The 14264-nt window shown below is 35.6% G+C and overlaps 1 protein-coding gene across 1 annotated transcript; it reads right to left on the bottom strand.

Annotated features, from left to right (window-relative positions):
- Positions 1-9463: 9463 nt before the first annotated feature.
- On the bottom strand, positions 9464-12821 carry LOC115448694. The gene is made up of 2 exons (XM_030176209.2): positions 11389-12821; positions 9464-9608 (listed from the first exon to the last, which is right to left on the bottom strand). Exons 1-2 carry the CDS (start codon positions 12819-12821, stop codon positions 9557-9559), a joined length of 1485 nt encoding a protein of 494 aa, XP_030032069.1. The 3' UTR covers positions 9464-9556.
- Positions 12822-14264: the final 1443 nt, after the last annotated feature.

The following is a 14264-nucleotide window of genomic DNA, read 5'->3' as shown; positions in this document are numbered from 1 at the left end:
TATGCTACAGTGATTAGCATACTTGAATTGCAATATATAAAGAATTATCAAATGATTTTGCTTGTGGTAAGATATATTTTATATCCGCCCGGTTAGCCACAAGAACACAAGGTGTTAAAACCCCCCATAGTGGCCCATGTAAGTGTGTCGCGTTCCTGGATCAGCCTGCGTACATCCGGTTCCAACAGGCCGGCATAACTGTGTCGTCTTCCGAGGGGTAATCATCTATCGTCAGCCGACATTCTATTGGACCCCACTCTACTTACATTCAGGTACAGTGAGGTCACTTTGCAGTGCCTATTGGGCCTTACAAAACATGTAGAGTCCGCCAAAAGTTTTGTATATAAATTGTTCAAAATTGGATTTTACTAACAATAGATTATTATGCGGTTTTCACTGCAGTAACACATGACAATGTGCTCATTACAGGAAAACGCTTTGATGCCTATTACCTATCGCTCAATCATTGTTCATTCTGACCTACAAGGAAAGAGTATGTAATTATTTTAAAATAATATTAACTGTCATCATTTATACGTGCTTCCTCATGAATGTCTTTTTAGAAGAAAATTGATGAAATTAATATAAATCGAAGCTCTGTCTCGTCAAAACTAACTCCTACAATAAAAGATTCACATACATTTTGGAGGAAAAGTATCCTTATTTTGCACTGAGTGTTGCTTGCGACTTTGTCGAGATAAACACCTCTTCCACTGCAAAAAAAATAACCATAGCGATAAATATCTATAGCGATCCATAATAAGTCTACGGCACGAGCGCCATCTATTCAAAATCAGATTAACTAAATCAAACATGCAGAAATTTCTATACATAAAACAGCAAGTAATAAGGACACAATAGGCTACTCTAGGACAGTATTCTAGACTTACACTTGAATGCACCACTGCGTTAGCTTTATATCTGCAATCTGAATTAGGGCCAATTGTTCTTGTACATAATGAGGTGAATCTTAACCTCAACAAGATGTTTGAAGTAGATGACCCCAAACGACAATCAATTTATATTTGAGATGGTCCTTGTCTTTTTATTATAGCCTAAATCGTCCCAAGTAAGCAAAGGGTGCCCACCCCCAACAAAAAAAAAAACAAAGAAAAGTTATTAAATCGGGTGAAATAAGTCATGTAAAGTGTATGAGTGTCAAACGTTCAATGCCACTCGTATTGTAATCAATGATAAAAGAAGTATTCATTGATTGTAATCCAAAGTCCTGGGTGACATTTCTACTCTTTATGATCAAAAACCTTCCCCATTTACCAGAAAAATTAAAAGTAACAGTAGAATTGTTACTAAAACACTAACGGTTACATTTCAGTACTGTTTCAAAAAAACAACAGGAATTATGCCGCTTGACTTTCTACAAAGAGATTTCACTTCACGCTTAGCGCGATTTTTGGAAGTTGTATTGCTGTAGTGAGCAGTTAATATAAATACGATAACGGGTTCTATAACTATGCTCTCATTAAGTTATTTTTGTATAGCTCTATGTTTTGTTGAAGTTAACCGTTTTTGTAATCGCTGTGGTAGTGGTTATGAGAATCATAAATATTATGTGGGTATCTGTAAAATACAGTTGTTGTCCGACCATCGTCGTTTCATTATACAAAACAGGGGCCTTATTCTCTATCCCGCACGTTATTTTGACAGTGTGTAACAAGCACGTAACACAACGCATCATGTTCAGGACTATAGAAATTTGGCTTACAGAATACCATTCCACACACATTTCTCGAAGATAACATGACACGGCTGCGTTACGCGTTTACACTATCATACAGAATAAGGGCCCAGCCGTTATGACGTTAAGTTACCAGAATGACACCATGGCGTCTGTCACTCGGAAAATATCGTAAAACAAGCGGTCATTTGACAATTCACGTCAACATGTTTCTCGAGTGCTGGCTTACGAAATCACAGCTTCATGGTCTCTTCTATTATAGCTCGAGTTAAAAGGTTTAGTAACTCATATTTCTGGCGCATCATTAAGCTGTAGAACAGTTTGCCAGCGTACGTGTACTCTATCCTAAAACGTGGAGGCTTTCAAGCAGAGCGTGAAGGAGCAAAAAGCAAACCGGCATAATTGTGCCGGTCGTTCGTAAATTATTTTCTATTGCTGGTCGACATGTTTTTGAGCTTCTCTTCACTTACTATCAGATGCAAGTGAAATTACTTTGCCGTGACATCGATAAAAAAGGTGGCACTATCCTGGTCGAGTCGACCTTTTGGTAGTGTAGACAGTGTGACGAATAATTATGTCTTCTTCTTCTTCAGCCTTCATCTACCCAATACTGTGTCAAGGCCTCTTCCATATCTCGCCAACTAGTGCGGTCTTGGGCTTTCCGCATCCAGTCTTTCCCGGCCGTGCGAATGATGTCGTCATTATGTCTACAGTGTGGCAAATAATACAAAACTAAGTTTGAAATTTAATATACGCCAATTTAACTGCAAATTAAAGCATAATATTAATCAAAAGCAAAAAGAAGTATATTCTTATGGTTAGTAATATTACCATCTATTCTTTGGGCCTGGCTCTCACATGACCTTATATTTGACACTACAAAATGCTTTGAAAAATCTCTGATACTCTGATATTCATTCGACCATAAATTTTTGCTCGGAACACCAAAAATGGCTTGTTTCCTCCCCAGCCCATTTCATCGAAGTTTTTCAATCTTTCCCGGAAAATGGAACGAGGAAAATGTTTTCCATAAACGATATTTGATAAGCCTTTACCACTAATCAGGTGCAAATAATTAGTTCAAAACAACATTTCTTGGATTAAAAAAAATCAACTCCATTGATTTTCCGACGAAATCATAAGAAGCCAGATATAACTAAGATAGATATAACTAAGAAAACAATGCGTTTTTGTTTTGTTTGTACTTCATACACAAAACAAAAATACATTTTATGTATAGGTGGTCTTTTTCTATCAGGAACTGGCTTTGTTACTGCGCTAGTGTTAAAAACTAACCATAAAAATAAATCAATTATGCCAAAGGAATAAAATTCATTTGAAATGTTTGCAAACATCAAAATCATTTAAACGAAAAGAATAAAATCATTCTAAAAATTCTTCAAGTCATTTTGCAATAAAGTGAACTCTGTTTTATTAACCTTAAATTCTTTCTACAAGAAGTATCTCGGTAATAGCTTCTCGTGGGGTTACCAGTTATTAATTAAAGAGAAGATATAAAAAGTTTAAAATTTAAACTTTCTCCTAGCTGATGAACTTATAATAGTAGTTAAGTAAGTTATCTCCATTATAGTTAAGACCATACTTAATATTATTTTCTGATAAATATATCCCGAGTGTGCCATATAAAATTTGTCTTCATAATTTGAAGAATCCGCAGGTTCAAATCCCAAGGGCACACACCCTTGACTTTTCTAAAGTTATGTGTGCATTCTTTGTGAACTATCGTTTGCTTTAACGGTGAAGGAAAACATCGTGAGGAAACCTGCATACCTGAGAAGTTCTCTATAGGAATTTTGAGCGTGTGTGGAGTCTACCAATCCGCTCTAGGCCAGCGTGGTGGACTAAGGCCTAACCGCTCACAGTAGTAGAGGAGGCTCGAGCCCAGCAGTGTGACAGTATATAATACAGGGCTGATATTATTATAATTTGCCCAATCATTGTCACTTATAATAAATGCAAATCAAACTGCAGCATTATAATAACACTGATTACCTAATCTACCTACACAAAGAACTTGGGTTTGACTAATGACGACTTAGATTCTGAGTTTGGTTAGGAATATATTATTATAACAGTGTGCACATATGCTTGTGTGTTTAAAGATGAACATGCGCAATTTCATCAATTCAACGACTTTTTAAAAACCTTTTAATTGACACACACACACACACACAACTTCACGCATTTATCCCCGAAGGGGTATGCAGAAGCGCTACCAGGGCACCCACTTTTCGCCAAGTGTGTTCCGTCCCATGATGTGATAAGGGGCGAGCCTATCGCCATGTCGGGTACAAATTCCAGACTCCAAGCCGATACTGAGCAGAAAAACTCAGATATCACTTTGCCCGACCCGGGATCAGAACCCAGGACCTCAGAGCGCTGCCGTACCGCGCATGCAGTACAACTACGCCACCGAGGCAGTTTTAATTGACAAGTTATGTAATTTTTATGATTTTGCGCAAAAACACCAAAATAACTGAGAAAGGTAGGTCTGAATATACGTCGATAGTACCGGCATTTTAAATAACCTGGCAACCCTAGGGAACTCGCTTCCTACTACGGAATTCTTTTAGCACTTCCGCTTTCATTTTATTCGAGTATAATAAAAAGTAAATTTCCCTCGTTCATAACTCGCCGTGAGTTTTACTCTAATAATGGATGTTTGGAACGTTTAATATAATTTGCATTTTAACTTTTTTACATACGTTTGAATCTTTGATTTATCTTTTATAGAGACAAAGATTAAGGCAATGTTCTTTTACTATCTTCTGCTCGCAGCGCTCCCATATAAAAGTCCGTTGCTGCTATAAAAACTTTCTCATGATATACAAGTTTGAAATTTGGACGGAACGAAATAAGAATCACTTCTGATTTAAGCTGCGAATTTGACGAAATTGATTTTTGCTTCTTTCTTCACACGTATTATGCACTACAACTTGGATCAATTTTTCAGTCTTTCTTATTAGAATATTGTATTCTCCCTTAATGTACAAGCTATCTGATCTCTAGAACGGACTCTACCACAGGATCGCAATGGGAAGCAGACTGCATATTAGTTCTTGAATAATTATTGCCTGCACTAACTGGATCCTAAGCCGATTACCACGGTGACACTAGCTCGTATCTAGGACAGGTCTAAATTTACACCTTGACTAACTTACTTAGCTTAGTCTTTGCGGATGTGGTAAGTCAATATTGGTGCTAAATTGGAATGTCGCTTAGTAACGGTGAGAAACTCTGCTCGTAAACCTGTTGGCTGATCAGAAAAACTGGGGAAGAGTAAGAAATACTTGCTATCTAGATATAGCTGTGACCTTGTCGGAATCCTAATTAATCCTTTCCCAATACACGTTTTTCCTTCTTAAAGTCGGTTACGCATCCATAATTCCTGGCTGGTGATAGGAAATATTTTATATTTGCCCAGATAGCGACTACCGTCTACAAGATGTTTAAACCCGCCACAGTAGCCCGCGTAAGTGTGACGCGTTCCGGGATCAGCTTGTGTATATCCGGTTTCAACAGGGTGGCATAATTGTGTCTACTGTCGAGGGGAAATCAGATGATTTGTCGATGTGATTAGTATAATCTCTCGTCAGTCGACACTCTTTTGGACCCCACTCCATTTACCATTAGATGCAGTGGAGTCACACTAGCATGCCTGTATAAAAAAAGTCCTTTTGGTTAAGTGCCATTGAATAGTTCCATGATGGCAAATTGAGAAGTAGAAATGTATTGAACGCAAGTTGGCGAAGGTTTAGATCGTCTAACCGCCACAACCTGTTTACCTTGCAGCAACGGATTTACTTCATAATTTATCTGTCATCTTGGATTTCTATGAGCAATGGTGACAACTTAACATGGACATTTGCCAACTTCACGTAAACGTTAGAAATCATTAACACATGAAGAGATAACATTTTACTGCTAATAATACAATCACAACTTTTAAAATACTTTTATATAGCTACAAGCTAGAACAAAATTAACAGAAACCTAGAAACTAAAATAACACTGCGAGCAAAGAAAATACAAATTTTAGGTCTCGGGAAAGAGAAATCATTTCCGTTGTAGAACAACTGAACGTTACATGTTACTCAGTATTTTTCGATACAACTTGCAAACAAACACTTTACTGTATTGTGTCCTATTATATATAATTTTAACCAATGTAGATTGCAATTGTTGAAATTGAACTGCTATTTGTATTTATTTGTTTGTTATTAAAAGTGTATTCGGCTAAGATCGAAGAAGTGGTAAGATCGTATACTGTACAAATTATAGTTATTTTTTAGTTAGGGTTACATAAGCGGGTACGCTATTTTTTTGACCCACCCTATATACTCCATGTGCCGTAAAAATGATGAGAGATGGTGTAAGGCAGTTCTTGAATGGAGACCATGAACTGGTCATTGAAACCGGGGCAAGCCTTCAATGCGATGGAACCACGACCTGGTCTACGTGATGGGACGAAGCTGGATGAGGACTGCCTTGGACGGAACAGTCTAGCGTGCATTGCAAGAGGCCTACACTCCGCATTGGGTGAATATATAAGCTCAAGAAGTTATATCGCAGTTGGTGCTACGACCTAGAACATATGTGCTGTGTGAAGTGAAACAAAAAGGTGGATTTTGCTCTCTTTAACACGTATCGGGAGTTCTACACCTTTTTTTGTCGCCGAGAAAGTTCCACGGCCCATGCCACGGCCTACCAACTAAAACTCTACCAACGAAATATCTAAGTCTTCGTCCGCAGGCGCGCCTGCGCGGTGCCGCCTAGCGGCCCGTCTCCTATGGGGGGAATTCTACAGCTTACAATCAAAATGGAACATTATCCGTGACTTTATTACAATATGTCTCTTACCACAAACTTACGAATACAAATGATTCAGACTTTTAATTAATCACTACGTGTCACATGTTCCTTACATCAAATAATTTTACATCCAAAAAAAACAAAACCGTGAAGGAAACATAGATTATGTCTATCAACGGATTCATCCAAGTATAATCAGATCGAAAGTTCTAGAAATTACTCCGATCACATACTACTTGCCGAAATTCATGAAACACCTGTAGGTAACCACATCAAACGTAATCCGTTTGCAATTCTATTTGCTATTCATTGAATACGCAGCGATCGGATTTGCGTCTACACGTCCAAACTTGGCGATGTTTGATCGCTGTAAAATGTATGAGCACTTTATTGGTCGGATGGATAGCGAAGTATGATACTGGAATTGATATTTATACCTTTTTGTTAGTTGTTGGTATTTGACTAGCGTTGATGGACAGCAGTTTCATACTTACTATACTTAAGTCTTTCTTCATATTGTTCTATTGCTGTGTGTGGGCTTCCTTTACTACTGAAAGGTTTTTAGGCCTTAGTCCAACATTGGTCTAAGGTCTTCTTAATGTTAATTTAACTATAATATAACCGTTTTGGTGTACCTTCCCTGTAAGCTTATAATCGATTTTAATAAAATCAAGATTAAAGTGCTATAAAGTTTAATTAAAAAATGTGCGAGAAATATCAAGGAATTTCTCTTTAAGCCATAAAGTACTCAGTTGAGATCCTGCGAATTAAAACTATTTCCTGTTGAGACTGAATGCGACGAACCGACCGTAAACTTGTGCCGCAAAAGAGATTTCTTGCAGAAGGATTAGGTACAGGAAAAGATTTTTGCCTTTGCTAGGGTAAATAACCAAAGATGAATTTGTAAGTTTTTACTTACCTTTTAGCATACCTTTGTTTAGATCGTCAATATGTGTTGAGCATCTAATTTGTGACAAAGTACTACATGTGGAAGCAAAAAAAGATGCTAGGCCTCAGGCAGAGCAAAAAAATTGCTCCCTAGTTTTAATAGTTTTGGTACCATCGTAAAAATATTTCTTCTAAGGCACCGTGCGAGGTACCTGCAAGGGCGAGGCTGCGGTCGGTTACCCAGTGCGCCTCCCCCTAAGGCCGCCTTTGGGTGGAAGTGACTTCAAAATAAACATTACATTGTGAGCCCCGGATGATAACAAACAGTAAATCCACAAGTTTATGTTTTTAGAGTATGTGTGGTGTGTGTGACTGGTATCATAGCCAGTTACTTATAAACACATTTTTGTATATTCCTGCGTTTATTAGATTGAAAACCTAACAAAATATCTAATACCTGCCAAATTTATGAGTAGCTCCCATGTTTCTATTCTGTCTTACAGCTAGACGATGCAGTTGCTAACATCTTAAAATATTGCAAATCACAATCAAGTGACAACATTTTTAATTTGTCGGCCTCTAGCAACCAAACCTTCTGCAACCTTTTTCTGGTGCTATCTAACTTTGTGAAAAGATCCCTTTGAGGCAGGTCCGACGGGCATGTTATTGAGATGAAATCACAAAGTTTTAATAAAGTTCCTTCTATTACCGCGGTCGAGGATGTTGCAATGATTTTCCAATACACGTTAACGTAAAACTGTTTAAAATTTCGAACAATAGTTCGTAGGGAGTTGCGGTTGTTGTATCAAAAAATGTATATTTATTTTGGAAGAGTGATTTAAAAATATAATGCCTATTTGAAACGAAAAAATCGCCGATATTTCTTCATTGAATAGTCACCTACGATAGTATTGCAATAAGTTTAGGTAAAATAATGCTTCTGATGAACGACATCTTGATAACCATAATATAACAGGGTGCCTAGAGTCATGAGTTAATTTACAACAAATTACCAAGGAACCTAGTCCAGTTTATAGGTTAAGTAATAATTTCAGTTCGATCTAATCCTTTGAATCAAATACAGACATTTCCAAAACTATTTCACTTAGAATAGATGGTGGAGAACCAAAGTTAGTAACATACCTCGGTCTAAAACCTAAACTGGGTACGCAGTCAAAGGCGAAAGTCAGTCGAGCGGAAAGGTTGTAGATCACATTGAAATATTAATGGCATAGAATAGTCTAGAATATTCGGGAAGTCATTGAAATTCTTAAGACTATTTAGAAGATACATCATAAGTAAAATTTGATTTCATTGTGGAAAATGATTTGTGGACGGCAGATATTGAAGGCAATAAAGAATTCACGGTACAAACAGGTGAGTGACAAGAGAGTGACGATTTAACAGTTTGCCGAAGTCTCTCGTTTGAACCTAAATAATTATACTCAAAACTACATTTTGCCATCGTCAATGATAAATGTTAACTCGAATTAAGACCAGTAATGATACCGGACATAATAATACTTAATATCTCATGTCTCAGGATGGCGAGCGCAGTGGAATACAAAGCAATGCTTTGTAATTCAAGGTGTTAGGTGGTGTTTCTACTGTTAAGGGACGGTTGTAATGTTTACCATCAGGCAAATGGCAAGCTCGTCTCGTCACTCAAAGCTATAAAAAAGAAATGCTATTTGTCGTCCTATTCGATGTATTCAGGTAAGGAATATATTAAGAGACCTGAAAAGTTTGTACTTTTCGTTCCCTATCTGTCGTGTTTTGTAGTTTTCTCTAAACTCAATTACTTCATTGATCTAAGCATTATATCTACATTCCAAATACATCAAACCGGTACTGTATTTCCAACATTTAATACACAAATACCTCTAAATCTTCTACATTAATCTTCTAAAATACCTTTTATTTAATACAATACTCTTCAAACTTGGTACTGCCTTCGATTTGCCTTTGCATGTCACGCGACGACGACGAAGAGGCTCCAAGGAGTAATAAGGGGCTATACGATGGCTGAGGTGGTATTTTTGAGGACCTTGGTGGTGACCTCTCCTGGATATGATGGGATCCTTATCAGGTATCATCGCGATGATAGCTGGCCGCTTAGACTTCAGATTGCTGTTTGTTTCAGTCACTATGTCTATCGGGAAAGCACATTCTGCTGTGTGATAGATGATCACTGCAAGAAGGTTTAATACTTCAGTTTTTATGTAAACGGCAAATTGACCAAGTGGATGATTCATTCGAATCGTTAGTCCATAGCCCATATAGGTACAGTCAGCCACATAACTAACAGAACAAATTCGAACCTTTCAAACATATATTATACAGATTACCTTCAATGGAATTATTATTTTTCCGTCATTTAAATGAAGTAAAAGTTTGAAGATTTTTTAGTGAAAAAGTTAAAATACGATTTAAAAAAAATATTTGTTTGGCTACTTTTGTGGTTGACTGTACATTCTATAGTAATATTAACATAATCTGTATTATCAAAACACCAGCTAATCGTAAGTAAATACTATGCAAAAACAACAGAAAACAATTCATTATCTCGAAGCAGTGATGACATAACTAAATAATCAAGTCACTTTTTTAACATAATGTTAAAACTTAAAATTTTCTACAAATTATACAAACTAAAAATTACCTATAACCGTATCAAAAAGGTGCATAAGTATAAAATATAAATCGAGTTCTTGATAAAATAAAATAACACACTAACCCAGCAATAACAATTTCCAACTCAACATAATATTAAACTCATTTCTTCAAAGGCAGTATTTTATTAAAACCGTTTACATAGAAAAATCGAGTTTCGAGTTTATTTTATGAAAATATCCCCATTTTACAGTTATTGAATATTGTATTTTTATTTCGAAACAATTTTATTAAAAATTATGAACAGAACTAATATTTCATCACGAATATACAATGACTAGGTGTTACTACTAGATCCGCCTGTGTGACAATCTTTTCGTAGATTAAAAGTTCTACAATTTGCTTTTCATATTCTATAAATCTGTTCAGTAGATTCCTCTACACTTAACATCCAAACATTATCTTATACTTTCGCATTTATATTAAATTTATCAATTTGACTACTTGATATATGTATATTTTATGATCTCTCAAATTCATCTTATTCATTAAAAGTCAAAAATTTTCGACGGTTCAAAGCCACACTGTTTAAAACTAACAGAACTCAATTAATCCTAAAGCCGTTTTAATATCTCATTTTAAAGGATAGGTCCAATGTATTCCAGTCGCGTGTACCCGACTTTCGATTAAAAAAGCAAAAACTATCGTGAAACTAGTCAAATTGAACTTTTTAATTAACCGAATAGCGAATGAATAAAGTATTAAGTTGAATGAAACATTTTTAACGTTTTTATATTTTCACATGTTCTTTGTTACTGGATGTCCAATTTATTGTGTTCTATTTAAACCAATATGGACTCTGTTACTGTATAATAAAATCAGCTGTATTATATACTGTCCCACTACTGGCATTGACCTCCTTCACTACTGAGAGGGTAGTCCTTAGTGCACCAAGCTGGCCTGGTGCATATTAGTAGACTTTATATACCCTCAAAATTCTTATAAAGATCTTCCCACGTACGCAGGTTTCCTCGCGATGTTTTCCTTCATCGTTAAAGCAAGCGAAAACTCACATAGAATACACAATCAACTTTAGAAGGTCAGAGGTGCGTGCCCTTGGGTTTTAAACCTGCAATAAGCTGTTTCTGCATTTACATCTAACAAACATCAAAACATCCAAATATTTCAAAAACTTTATCATTTATAATGTTACTACGAAAATAGCTAAAATACGAAGTAAGATTATAATTATAAATTGCTGGGCACTGCGGTTCTATATCAAGTGCAAAGACATTCTCCTAGCCTTCTTACGAATTTCAACAATAAATACACAAAAAGATACGCCGCACCCAACTAACCAGATGTAGAAAGCTCCATCCAATTGTCTTATAGTTACTGTACAACCTGTCTGACAACTATAACTGTTGGCAATTATATTTTTACTTGCACTTTCAGCTCTTCCAACAACTGTTAGGCCAATTGCTTCTATGTAGAGTTTCTCAGGAATTCCAGCTTCGAATAATCTCACTATAATGTCTTGGTATTTAGATACATATGGACTATTTTTTCTTATTAACATTTCGTAATAAACAGTAAGGACATTTTGCGTAGTACAAAGAATTCTAGCTTCATCACCAACAGCCGATTTTGCTTGGTAGTTAGCAAAAAATGCGTGCAAAAGTAACGTCATGCCTTTATATATTAAAGATTTTTCAAAGCAATCATAAAACGTATCGCACTCTTTTGATTGGTTGGCATATTTTCTAAAATTCTCGTCAATCACAAAGTATTTTACTACAGGCACTAAATAGGTTGGTCTTCCTGATTCCATTATATCATTGATCGTTTCCAGCCTTTCTGGAGGTTCTGAGATTGTATAGAATGAGTACAATTGGGCTGCAATATAGGCTGATAAATGTAGGCACATTATTAAATACATCAAGTTTACAATTTTTTGCTTTAGTGATCTTGTATCTTGAAGTGAACCGGCTCCTACAAGCGCACCCCAAGCGAAAATCAAAGTAGTTGTGGCTGACACAGATTGCTTATCAAATTTACGAATCAACCACCAAACACAACTATATGCGACGTAGTAAATAATAAATATATATAGACCATTAACTTTATGAACAAGATTTTGCCATGATTTATCCTTTCTGTCTGCGGTGTACATCCATTTAACTGCTTGTCTGGCATATATGCCGGAGTAAGAAACGACATCGCCGTAAATTCTATAAAAACCCCCAGCACAAATATCTAAACTACCATTCATTATAAACGGTATAAAATCGTATTGGCCAATAGGATTCTCTTCCTTCTTTCTAACGTAGTTATAGTTCAATGTAGCATTAAATTGCTTAGCTGCTATTTTGACTAGTTCCAAATCCGATCCTCTTATTTGTGATTCGTTTAATTTGTCAAAAGTTTTAAGTATGTCCCTGTCTTGAATAATGGAGAATGGATATAATGTTCCCATGCCAATATTTAACGGACAATTCTTTATATTCGTTGGATTCTTATTAGGAAAAACTATATTGGATTCAAGTATCCCATTTTGACAATTATTTATGTTTATAAATCCATGTACAATTTCTTTACACGTTGCTTCATCAACTTCGCGTATAAATGTCGAAATTGTATACGTTTCTGTATTATCTTCTTCTTCGTTATTATTGAATATAAATGTAACATCATAATAGGCAACTTTGTTCCCAACGTCTATAAAATCGTCTTTGCATTCTGTCTCAAGATGATCTGGCACGATGATTAAATATTTGATTTTATCATGCATCATCGCATTATTGAATTTAGACAACGACTCACAATGGTATATATATACTACGACCATCCAATCAGCTTCAGCAACCTCGATATTTTTTATTTTGGTTAAATCTTCGATAATGATCTGTTGAATTCCGTCCGAGGAAAGTGTCTTTATGATTTCATTGAAAAACAAATGTTTCTCGACTGTTTCATTGTTTCCGTATTCGAGTATAGCAGTTGATCTAAAATGTAGGGAGATTTTACAAAATTCACTTATGCATTTAGAAATCGAACCAAAACTTAGCTCGGAAGTATTCGACTTTTTCTCGTCTAATAATGTTGAACAAACTAAAGTTATACAGCAGAACAAAAAAATCCTTTGCAACATTTTTTTTTTGTGGATTTGAAAGCAGGCACTATTTCCTTTGAGTAATCATTGTAAAGTGTACAATATTCTTTGTCACACTATTTTGATTTTCATGACAAGAATTATTTATAAGACTAGCTTTACTTACAAAGTGATTATTATTTCTTATCGTTTTAACAAACATGAAAAGTCTTTCAAAACCTCTTTATTTTACACGTACAACGTTTTAAGGTAACCAGTAATTTAAAAGGCGTTAATGTAAAAATTCGTATGTCGATGGCTGATTCATTTTTTTTTTCACCATATTTTTTTAAGACCCTCTAGTCTTTTTTAGCTTTAACCTATTTGTATTTAATTATATACTTTGCGTGCTAAACATCCAAACGTTTTCCGTTGAGTACTAAATTCCAAACGTCTTCTGAAACAATAATTATAAGAAAATATACCCATCCAAGAAGTATTGCCCTATTTATTTCCATTTCACAGATTAATCCATGTAATGCTCCATCTGGGTCGTAATATCTTGTTACAAGCAAGCGAGTTACAAGAATACTGTGTCATCCCTCGGGAGAGTGCACATAAATCCTCGAGTAACTAGCGATCAATACCGATCGAGATACATCTTGATTCTCGGAATGTGTCTTGTGATATCTGGGCTTTTCGAGGTAGGTTCAGTTAATAATACGGGTCTATTGTTTAGTGGTATCCTACTTAGGGTTTCAGGGTTCACTTGGAATTTGGATCGAACATCGAAAATTTTATATTTTGTATTATATTTAGTGATATCTGTGCTTAACGAGGTAGGTTTAGTTAAAAATGTGAGTCCATTGTCTAGTTATCCTACTTAGATTATAAGGTGGGCTTCTGGGTTTATTTGGGTTTTGGATCCAACATCCAAAATTTTATATATGTTGGAGTAGAAACATTATATTGTCTATGAATATTTAAAAGACTTGTCTGTATTACGGTAAGGAGTTCTGAGAACTGTAGAAGCAGAATCTTTATATACTTTGGGAATAAACAAATAAACTTTAACAAAAACAATAATAAATAAATTAAACATTTAATGTATTTACAACGGGAGTACGTAGCACTTATTATATT

Source organism: Manduca sexta, chromosome 10, assembly GCF_014839805.1.
Source record: "Manduca sexta isolate Smith_Timp_Sample1 chromosome 10, JHU_Msex_v1.0, whole genome shotgun sequence".
NCBI lineage: Eukaryota > Metazoa > Arthropoda > Insecta > Lepidoptera > Sphingidae > Manduca > Manduca sexta.
Note: the sequence above shows the minus strand (reverse complement) of the source record. Positions and strands in the feature narration are given on the sequence as shown.